The sequence below is a fragment of the Prinia subflava genome, chromosome 2, assembly GCF_021018805.1.
Source record: "Prinia subflava isolate CZ2003 ecotype Zambia chromosome 2, Cam_Psub_1.2, whole genome shotgun sequence".
In the NCBI taxonomy this organism is placed as follows: domain Eukaryota; kingdom Metazoa; phylum Chordata; class Aves; order Passeriformes; family Cisticolidae; genus Prinia; species Prinia subflava.
In genome coordinates this window covers 9,600,784-9,612,849 of record NC_086248.1, presented here as the reverse complement: position 1 = coordinate 9,612,849, position 12,066 = coordinate 9,600,784, and the positions used below count along the sequence as shown (strand labels likewise).

General features: G+C 40.3%; 1 protein-coding gene across 9 annotated transcripts in view; it reads right to left on the bottom strand.

The window, feature by feature from the left end:
* Positions 1–11,940, bottom strand: part of PUM2 (pumilio RNA binding family member 2) — a 65,944-nt gene extending 54,004 nt beyond the window's left edge. For 5 of the 9 annotated variants that reach the window (XM_063424386.1, XM_063424397.1, XM_063424421.1 and 2 more), the window contains exon 1: positions 11,522–11,603. In XM_063424386.1, coding sequence (XP_063280456.1) covers positions 11,522–11,602 — 81 coding nt within the window. In that variant the 5' untranslated portion in view covers position 11,603. Of the gene's footprint in view, positions 1–11,521; positions 11,605–11,760 lie in introns of those variants that run through there. The other 4 variants (XM_063424390.1, XM_063424410.1, XM_063424415.1 and 1 more) reach the window with 3 other exon arrangements.
* Positions 11,941–12,066: the final 126 nt, after the last annotated feature.

Here is a 12,066-nt window from a genome sequence, read left to right as displayed (position 1 = left end):
TTACTTTTAGCCAAGTTTATTGTCATCCACCTGGATGTCATGTAAAACTCTCCTAGAATGCCTGAAACAACTTTCCACTTTAGGACAAAACTCCACAACCACACAATAACCGTGTTTAGAACATGGCCTGCCTCACAGTCTCACCTAGAACCTGGAGCACGGGAATGAATGCAGAAACACTCCAGCTCAGGTCCTGGTTCCCACTCTGGTGCTCCCAGGGTGCTCCCAGTCCACGCCCCCCCTGGAAGCAGCACTGCTGCTCAGGTTTGTGCTGCTGTCAGTGATTCCTCACACACCTGAAGGGATTCTGTCAGAGCCCCCGCTGCACAAGCACACACCACAGTTTATCCATATGTAAATCCACAAGAATGCACAGCTGACCACATGCTATTTGTCTGTACTATCAAACCAGGCTCTCCCTATGCTAATTACTGAATAAGCACTAAAGTATGAAGGACTCTGCTCCAAAGAACTCTAAGTGGAAGACATTACAATAACTGATACAGGAAGAAACCAAATTGCTAAAGTGAGAATAAAGCAGTCATTCTCATGAAAACATTCCATTATGCTTGCCAGCTATTTGGAGACATCAAGGCAGGTGGAAATATATTCGAGTCTTTTGGACAGCACAAGGACACTGGTGAAGATATTTAATAAAGACACAGCTAACACCAAGTCCACGTACAGGAGGCAGCAGTTCACCACTTGACACCACATGAGTGGGGGGAACAGGTCAAGTTCCTCCCTGGCCGAAACCATCACCTGCATTTTGAAATGCTGGTGAAAGGTCAAAAGCTGTGCAGATGCACAGAAACAGCAAATGTGATTGCAAGGAGTGATTAAGAAAAAGAGTCTCTAAAGAACTGAAGTCACACAGAACTTGCTTGCACAGTCAGGTGACTGCAATTATTCTCCTTTTCCCTGCCCTGATGACAGTTCACGTTAAGCTGTCTATTCCATGCACTACCTGCTGAAAAATACAGAGCATCTTCAAAATTCAACACTAATTTTCTTCTATCTAGGGAAGTGCTTTAAAGCATATCACTGAAAATTTCTCAATGCTTTTTTTTCAGTCCAATTACATGAAACCATGTTGCAATACATCACAAAATAGTCCTTTTTCAGCTATTTCAAATCCAAGAGGGGAAAGACATACATTTCCTCTTTCCAGCTATGTCTGCTATCAGAACTGAGTCACAAGCAGGCAATAAGGTGGTATCTCACTAAGCAGCAAGACATTTAAATTTTTTTTAACAGGAAAAAAGGACCAACCCTACAATTCACTTGAAAAACTCAGTGTTTGCCCCATCTCATGCAGAACTACTATGACAGAAAAATCTCATCAGGAACTTATTGAACAAGATGTTTTAACAGGGAACAGATTTTCCAAAACAGGAATCGAATGCCCTTTCTCTCAGCTCTGCTCTAGGCACAATGGAAAATGAAAAATGCCAGTCTAAGATTTCTTTTCCTAGTTTGTGAGGCTTGAAAAGTTTCAGTTATTTGCAAGTTTGAGAAGCTGCTTAAATCATATATTCAACAACCATAATCTGTGTTTCTAGTTTAGTGGAGCTAAATGCTACTGGAACTAATTGATGACAATGGCAAACTCAAAATTAAACCAGAGCAAACCCAAGCACAAAAAGATAATACAAAAAAAAAGTTGTTAGAGAACTTGTTGCTTGCAGAAATAGAAATAAGAACTTCAGAGGGGTGTTAACTTTACAGGAAGAACAACCCCATCAACCAACTAAGATAAAACTTAAGCTATTACAATGCAAAACTAGTAATTGAAGTGTTTATATGGTGTATAGGTGATGAACACTTGAAAAAGTCTTTAAAAAATCTGTTTATGAAAATTATTTTGAAATAATTTTAAAATACTTGTATTTCACAGCTACACTTCACTTTTAAACTAAAGTAAAATTGTAAACAAAGATAGGAAATGCAAAAATGGACTGCAACCATATTTAGATTTCCAGTTTTAAGTAAAATCTATAAAAAGAAGAACTAATGATTGAGGAAATGCAATTCCCACTGTAAGGTCAGGAAATAGATTTTGTTATTCTCAATTTGAATGAAGAGATTATGTTTATTGTTTCAAGGGATGGCTGCATGACCGTGAGGTCTCACATGGGAAAATGATTTCCCAATTTCTATTGCACAAACATATTAGTCTATCTTATTTGAACAACAAACAAAATAATCTTATTAAAACTAAGGCAGAGTTTCTGTTAGAAATTGTCTGTTTCATCCTATTAAGCATTTGCACATTTCGCTAGTTTAATAGCATCAATACATTTTCTCATGGCTATATTAGTTCTAATAGACCCTCATGGAAGTCAGGATAGATACTTGCAAAAAATGAAGCATACAGCTTCTCCCTCAGACCACAGAAGTGCCAAAAAGCTCTTGAACTCAGTAAGACTCTTCCCTTTGTTCTCTCCTCTTCCCCTCCGAGGGCTTTTCTTTGTTACAGCAGCTACTCACAAAACTTTCAGATGTTTGTCAATTCTAACACAATTGAGTTGCAGCAACTGCAGCTCAACTGAAACTTCGTGTAAAGGCACAATTTATGTTCTTTTGTTTATAGCACCACTACCCTTTGGATTTTTGGAAAAGGCTGCTACAGCCAAAGCTTTTCTCTGTCAGTCTTGCGTATCAACTCTTGCTTCTTCAAAAGCAAGAAGCAAAGACATCCAGGTCATGTTAAAATTCACAACCCGAAGTATTTAGATTAACCTAAGGAAGTGTTTAACTACCTTTGCCATGACAGAGGGAAGTAGATGGAGCTGAACTAGGAAAAGACAGGACAAGTAGCCTGGGCAGTATCACACTGCTGGAGCTGTTTGCTTCAGCATGTGGGAAGAACACCTGCAAGTAGTCCGACATCCTAGAAAATATATCCTGACTCTAAAAAAAACTTCTCTGTAACTCCAAATATTACATACTGATTGATGATCACTAAGCCTTTCTATCCTAGACAATTCTTCATTTCTGAAATGATGTGAATTAATGACAAACAGATCACTAACCTAGCTGCAACCCTACAGGGATGTGAACAAAAGGATGATGCCACAGTACACAGCAGTCTTCCTCAAATGCTCTGCTACCAGACTGACTGCATTTTTGGTCTTGATGGACAGAAAAAAATGTCAAAATCTCAACTGAAATAGTTTTTACACTTAGTTCATTTTCCTTTAACTCTTTTCACTATTAAATATTTTAAAGAAATACTATTGAGAATCAGGGATGATTAGATTAAGGAGTTTATATTTAACCTTATCAGTGACTGGATGGTCACTACTGTTTCATCATGGAAGGTGACAATGGTGGTGTCTTGACTCAAATTAACAGTGACATCTTGTATTGAGGAGTTGTGCATGGACTGCTATTCAGTTTAGTGTTCAAAGATTTTTGGCTATCACCTCTCATGCAAAGCATGCTCCTCTGTCCTCTTCTGTGCTGCAAATTATTGTTTTGAGCCTCAGTCTGCAAAGTAGCTCAAGTCTCTGAAGCAATGGCCATTAGTAACTGCTGTCCACCACTTAAATTTTTATTGCTACAGCTGAAGCAGCTATAGAAGAACACAACAGACTGAGAATATTAACAATTGGCGTGTTTCTGTGCCTCTTATGCTGAAATGCTCTGTAAGATGATGATTTTAGTTCTGAGCCAGTGGTTGGTTAATTTGGACACCAATGTGTCAAGTGTACACTTAGCAAAAGGAATTTTCCATTTCAATCAAGTGTTGAATCCAATTCCACGTGGTGTGTTTGTATTTCCTGCTCTTCTCTTAAGTGTGTGTGCCACCTGGAATTCTTCCATTAGTCTTGATAATTTTCAAATTAGGGTACACTGAGCCTCAATACTACCATGGATCTCCAGATAACCCACTTGATATTTCCCTGGGCTATCAAAGGCCTCCAATGCTACTGTGAATTAACACAGAATATTTCAGATGGAAGGAATCATCTAATCCAACTACTTGATCACTTCAGGACTGACCAAAAATTAAAGCATCTTATTAAAGGTATGAACTGTCTTCCAACTCTTGACACTTGAGTGATAATCCCCACAATTCATCCCTCAATAACCTCTTATCAGGGACACTGACAAGCAATTCCTCAGTCTTTAACCACAGTAAAAATTAAATATCCTACTAAACAATTATCTTTACTAAAGACATCATCTTGCTCTATGTTCAGTCCTTTTGAAGGTATTTCAGATGGCTTTCGGAAGAACAAGAAAATGGTTCACTAGTCTTCCCAGGAATTCATTTCTTGCAATTAATGAAGTGTATTTATCAACTTCTTACTCTCTTACTGAGATTCTTTAGCACTTTAATTAATTTGAAGATTCCTCACAATCCATTAGTGACTCCAGCCAAGCTGATCTGTTTGTGGTATAGCTCCCAAAAACTTCTTAGAACTCGTTTCTATGTATCACCCTGTGTCAGTCAAAAGGTAACAGGTATCTTCAGGTATAAAAGTGGATACAAGGTTCTTCCACATTCTGTTTTTACTTGAAATCACCAGTTAAGGCCCCAGGCTCATGTGACTTACTTGACTCAAGACTATCCCAGAAAAATTGGATGGAGCACATCGCTGAGGAGAAGTTCTTGGGGTTTTGATGGAGAGCTGGGGCTGCCCAGCCTGGAGTAGAGAAGGGTCTGAGGAAACCTTAGTGCACCTTCCAGTACCCGGAGGGGTTCCAGGAAAGCTGGACCAAGGCATGGACAGACAGGGAAACAATAAATGGCTTTACACTGACAGACGGCTTACAGCAGGTACTTAAAAGAAATTCTTCACTGTGAGGATGGTAAGGCACTGGCACAGGGTGCCCAGAGAAGCTGTGGATGCCCCATCCCGGGAAGTGTCCAAGGCCAGGTTGGGTGGGGCTTTGAGGAACCTCATCTAGTGGAAGGTGTCCCTGCCCATGGTGGGGTGGGGGGCTGGAACTGGATGATCCTTATGGCCCCTTCCAACCCAAACCATTCAGTGATTCTGTGAACATCACACATTACAAGATGTTTACTATATTTGCTTCTATTAGTTTTCTTTCCATTTTTTCTTTTAATGCATAAAAACCCCTCTATTTTTATATTTATACCTATTTATATTAAACTACACAGTCTGTGTAGTAGACACAGGCCATAATCCAGCCAAACTCCTTCTACTCTTTGCATATATGTAGATTTTAGAAAACCCATTTCTTTAGTACACCTAACTCTAGTTTTCTGTTCTTAAAAAAAAACAAAAACAAAAAAACAACAAAGAAATTCCCCCCCAAACCTCCCCCAAACTCAAAACACCTCCAACAAAACAGTAACCTCTAGCTTAACTAAATCCCACAGAACACTGGTACACACAACTCAAATCAAAGAACTGAAATGGAGAAGTACCCTGATCTGTCCTTGATTTTCGCTGGTTTATATTGCTACTGAAGAAAGAGACCAAATTAGTCAAAAAATGGTACAACAGTAAGATAATGATTACAGAAACTACTTATTCCCACATGGATAATGCACAGCAAAGAGCAGATTCCCCTTCACCAAATCTTCATAATGCAAAGAACCACTGAAGTACTTAAAAAATTAAGTGAAGTTCCTCAGCATCCCCCATTCAAGTTACCAGAAAACACAAATGAGGTTCAGACATTCACCTTCAAGAGGAATCCAGAAGTATTTGGATGGTCCCAACTGAACTGAACAAAGCTGCTGATAAAGCACAGCTCTGGTCATTGGGGATGGAAAGCAGGTGGCAGAAGGGAGATGCAATTGTTATTCAGCATTTGCTTAGCTGTGAATAATTTTACCTACACAACGTATCAGCCTTGAGAAATGTGAGTGAAAATCAGCACCGCTACCTGAGCAACTTCCACTAGCAAAGAAAAACTCATCATATTCATTCTCAGGAAGTGTACCCAAATGGACGAATAAAATATTGTAGAATTTTAGATTTACAAAAGTGCTTTATGGCTTGTGTACAAGTAATAAAGAATGTGATACAGCATGAAGCAGGACGTCCAGTAAAAGGTTTTCTATTTTGCTATGTAGGTCAATATAAGAGGAAATCTAGAAACAAAATACCAAAATAAATTAAAGAATGAGAAAGAACAGGTTAAGAAAAAGATCAAGACAACAGGTATTCCTGCTTGTAAGCTCAGCAAATTTTGTTTATTTACATTTGCTCCTATACTTACGACATTTTTCAAGTACAGTCCCTATGTCCTTGGGCTTGGGAAGGTGCAAAATGTTCCCTGTGGACCTAAAATGTGGCACACTACCAGAATCCTGCGGGAGAAAGCAATTCCTATCCTCAAATCCAAACAAAAGTTTTTAAAAGAAACTTGGGAAGCTGTATCAAACATTTGAGGGCAAAAGGCTTAAAACTGGATTTTTTTCTCTTCTAGGTTACCATATACAAAAGGAGAGTTGCATTTTAATCTACACTTAATTCTACTTCTATTTCACCTGAATAAAACATTCTTATCTCTAAGTGTAACAACTAAGACTCAGTACTAAATGCATATTACTTCTCATAAAGCCTACCAGGAGTGAGTGCCTTTTCAAACTGAACCCACTGCTCTGCATAAACTCAAAACTAATTATTTTATCATATTCTGATAAAAAACAGGCACTCAGAGAAATACAATATGCTTATGCAAGTTAAACAAATGCTTCCAACTGAATATTTCAAAATTATTTTATGCAGTTTCATGTATAACTGCTTTAACAGAATTAGCAGCAAGTTTTAGGTTGCACTATTACAGCCTTGAAAAATCAGCTTAGTTCACACATGTGGGGGAAGGAGAAAAAGTCCAAGCAATATAAGAACAATATTTATTGATAAATATATTTACTGATTTAAACTTTAAATCTTAAATGCCACTGCCAAATTATGACTCTAAAAGAAAAAAAAAGGCACCCAATGTATTAAAATGGTAGAGCTCCATACATTATAAATGCTTACCCACATATTTCCTTGTTAAAAAAATCAAAATACAGTTTTCAATCACAAAGGCAGCAGTTTCTTTTACATTATTACTCAGCACGATGTGTAAAACCACTAATTCTGTTATACTGCTATGTCTGATTCTATAATTAGTACACTATGTAACAAAGTGGCACAGAAAACTAACTTCTGTATCTGAACTACATCTCACTCTTACACCCCAGCCTCAGCTGTTCTTTCAGATCTGTTAAGCCACATAACATTCTAACACAGTAATTGACAGTAAACGTCTCTAACCCACACAACAGTACATGTGGGGGTCTTCACAAAATAAAGATTTCAGACTCATAAAAATTAAATTCATCAGCTCACTTGTGAAACATTTAAGACTTGGCTTAGAACAGTTACAAATGACAACAGCAAAACACTCTAGTATGGACAAAATCCTCTCAGGAAAAAACACCTGTCCCTGCCTGAACACCCACACTTAATGATCTCCACACATTCCTGATCTACCATAACTGATGTATTATCAGCCCTTTAGTACGTGAATGGACCAAAATACCACCTACAATCTAAAACAAGTACTTTTTAAGGGAGAAAAAACTATTCAAGTCCAAGAAGTGTCTTATTTTTCAGGCTAAAGGAAAGTGCTAAGTCTAATTAACATCTAACATATGTGGATAGATATTTAATCAGACTACAACACTTAGATGTCAAATACAGATAAAATAAACCAGTCCTTTAATCCCTCTACACAATTCTACCTTATTCACTGAGTCTTACAGACTACCAAATGCCACATAATTAAGGAAAAATATACTATATAGACAGTTATAGGGTAGGAGTATCTTTTTATAATCTTGACCAATCTTGGTTTTGTGAGTAATGCAAGACCTAATGCTACTTTGTCTTATCAGTACTGTTGCAGTAGGTATTTGTTTATTGTCAAAATACTGTAGTAACATGAGTTCTGCAACTTCTTCAGACTACATGATTAACTCATCACTGTACTATGCCAGAACTAAAATTTAAGCAATATATATCATACAGGAGACAAATAGAAGATACTTGAAAAATATGAGTCAAGCCAGACTCCTCATTTTTAGATCAACTACACAAAGACATTTCCAGCAAATCTAGCTTTGTATTTAACCAATGCACACACAGAGTTACAGAACTTAATGCAGCTTTTAAAAACTCACTTCCCTTTGAAGAAATTTATGATCTAATTCGACATGAAACTTCGTATCAGCCATGCAAAATGACTATATGACTAGTTCAATCCATCACTCAAAATTCTTCCTAAGAAAACATGGATGAAATCTAAGAGCAAAGTTATGAACATAGGCCTGACACAACTCCACTTATTTCCACTCAGATTTACATACTGGAAGCGTTATATGGAAAGACAGACAACCAACCTATTACCTCTAACTGAGACTTTTGCCAGTACCTTAATGAAGCAAAAAGTAATCTGTTCTGGCGTTGTATGAAAAATTAAATTAAAAATAATCCTAACTACAAAACATACAGCAGATTACTTAGTCCAAGGTACACAAATATTTGTTGTCAAAAAATAAGCCTGCCTAGAAAAGCTGCAGATGTGTTTTTAGCACAGCCCACAGAGGACAGCAGCTCATATCACCACTCAAGTTTAGTGCAAATAGACGCACATACAGAGAACTGGTGAAAAAGTCCAACGTGGATTCTTACTGAGACGCTTTTGCTATGGAGTTTTGCATTTCCTTCTTAACTCCTAAGATGGTCGTCATAACCTCCTCAGCTGTCATAACCTCCTCTACACACCTACAACTGCTCTTAAATAACCATGTTTAGAAAAAGTATCTGTTCAGCAATAATGAAATATAATCTTTAGAGATAAGTGGTCTTTATTTGTAAGCGAAACATTTCACATATCACCTCTTGCCTGCTATTCTAGAAGCCACAGCAGGTACTCTGAGAAAGATCCAAACTCAATCTTGCTGTAAAGTTTCAGCATGCAAGCTATTGTATACATTTTACACAACTTGTTTGAAATGACACTGAAGCAGCTAGAATTGAATTCTTTACACATTTTGATGTAATTTAAAATGCTTTTCCACTGTATGACTGTGAAATGCCTCCAACTTCCTTACTAGCAACATTACACAATTGGTGTTAGTTATTACAGGAGCTTTTAAAGGAAAGATTTCTTGCCTCATTCCCAAGACAAAGGCCTGGGCACTGGCTTATGTAGAATAGGCAAGACAACAGTTATGTTATGGGTGGGGAAATCCCAATTAAATGAGGCAAACTTTTTCAACTAAATTACTTGAAGAGAAAGAAGATTGAAAATTCTCTTACATACCTACACTTTTGATACACACAATGAGAAGCATTTATAGATCTTGTCTACTGTCTTATGATGTTTCCTCTCTAGAGTTTCTATCAAACTTTTACAAAAAATACAATGTATTAATGCTCATTTTACAAGAGATTCTCAACACAGAATTTAACATTCAAGAGAATTTAGGTTTCTTTTTAGTGTAATAGATAGTTATTTTCATATAATTCCACACTCAAAAAAAAAAAAAAAAAAGCAGGATGACATACAGGCAGGAATTCAAACCCTCTACTGGCTTACTTACCTCTGTGTATAAAACTTGGTCTAATAATTTTGCAATTTTGGAAATCACTGTACCACGAGAAAGATGAAATTATCAATAGGAATGCTTCTACACATGCTGATTATTCAGTGTACACTCAAATATCACTAAATCAAGGAGAGAGGGCAATATCTAAAAGTGAACTAGAAAGTGCTGTTTAAAAATCAGATGTAGTTCACAGCATTCAGCAAGATGATGTTCTGTTAACACACTTGCCCTAAACATCTGCAACATCTGGCCCACTGAGAACATTGCAGAGAAACACTCCAGGAAAACAGCTACATAAAGCCTTCAGTGTACTCCACAATCCAGTGTAAGATTTAATATAAACTGTCATAACAAGAGGCATCTTCTCATAAAAAGACAGGCAAGCCCAGCTCTTTCAGCCAAGAGCTTGCACTGTTAGCTCAATCACGACACCAGATAAAATTACAATTGCCTCAGCGCTGTGCCAACATCCCTAACACTGAAGGAAAAGATTCAGTACTACAGAGTAAAACTACAGAAAAAAAATAAAAACAAACCATTCTGATTACTGCAGAAAAAACAGTATTCAAATAACATGGACTCTCCTATGCACAACATCCACATAATAAACTGCAGAATGTGCATTATCAAGAAGTTTCTCACATGCATTTGCCTACTAACCATTCTGCTGGGCCAAATTCCAAATTTTCAACTCTGAACACTTCAGAAAACTGTCAGGTGATTTGGTGTCATTTCCACACATATAACCCAAACCACATCACCACTAAATTAGCATTTCCCTTTTTATTCGAGTTTCCTTCTCCCACTTCCCTAGCATATTTATACTACATTGACACAGAGCTGTTCGGCAAAGTAGGCAACATTTCCCTCACCTTCTCAACAAAACTGACTGTTGTTAACATCTGGTTTTAAACCTAGACGTGACTAAATATAACAAAAAACTATGTTTCATGTGTAAAAATGGTAACATGGCATAGTAATTATATTTCGAATGCATGCATATCCCACATACCTGAAGACCTACAACATCAGCTCATTGAAACTATGAAGGCCTGATCTCTCCGTGGAGATGCAACAAAGAGAAAGTAAAATAAACCTCAAAGTATCTTGTTAACATGCAGCATATCACTGATTATTAGGTGAATTAAAAATTTTACTGATTCGCATTGCTCATTCACATCTTATTGCTCAGAAAAAAGCATCCGAAATCAGGTGGTAAGAACCTCCTTATCACATCTCAAACACGCTGCACATTTTGGTATTAAGCCATCATGCTACAAACTGTAAACCAGAAGAATATAAACCGTCCCAAAAATACTCATTTTCTCTCACGGAAATAGGGGTCTAACCTCAGGAAATACACGAAAGAAAACAATGCCAAAACAAAACCCAAAAACCTCTGCACAATAACTGCCACGGAGATTAACCCCAAACTGTTCGCTGTACGCACGATCCACTCAGGACAGGAGGAATTTCCCTCAACTTTTTGTTATTGTGGTCTGCACAGGCAGGTTTGAAGCAGAATCAAACCCTCCGCTTCATTGTGTGCTACCAGATACCAAAGGCATTTGGCCTTCTCGCTGCACTCTCAGGAAGCGGTTATTATCTTTAAGAGCACTAAAAAAAAATAACACAAGTTTTTGTACGTTCGAACAAAGCCCGTGTGATTCCAGCCACGCAATGGCCCGTGGGGTCCGAGCGCCGCCCCCGTCCGCGCTCCCCCCGAGCCGGAGCCCATTGTAGCCCCAGCGCTGCGCCCGCCCCCGTCTGTCCCGGGCCCCCGACGCTCTCCCGGGCACCAACCCGGCCCCGCACACCCCGCCGGGCCGGGGTCGGCTCCCCCCGAGCCTCTCCGAGCGCACAATGCCGCCCCTCCCTCCCTCGCTCCCCCGGCGCCGCCGCCCCTCACGGCGCTCGCTCCGTCCCCACCTCGGCGCCGCTCCCGGGCGGACACAAAGGCGGCGAGGCCGCCGCGCAGGCCCCGCGCCGCCCGGTGACCTGCCACAACATGGCCCCCTCCCTCCTCCTCCTCCTCCCCTCCCTCTCCCCTCCCTCGGCGCGCAGCCGAGCCCGCAGACAAAAGAGGGCTGGAGGAAGGGAGCCCGCCCGCCCGCTCCGCCCGCCCGCGGCCTTCCCAGCGCGGCGCCGGCCCCCCCGGGGGTACTCACGGGCTGGCTGGCGGCGATGGAGCCGGAGCGGCCGCTGGGACACGCCTGCCCGCCCGCCGGCCCCTTCCTCCTCCTCCTCCTCCTGCCGCTCCCGCTGGGCGCCGCTCCTTCCTGCCTCCCCTCCCGCCCGCCCGGGGCTCACAACAACATGGCGCGGAGGGACAGGGACAGCGAGAGCGCGGCTCAACCTTCCCGGCCGCTCCCCCCGGCCGCCGCCGCTCGGCCCCGCCGCCCCTGCCCGCCCCGGCCCCGCCGCGCCTGCGCGCCCCGGCCCGGCCCGCGGGGAGGCGGAGGGAGGAGGCGGCG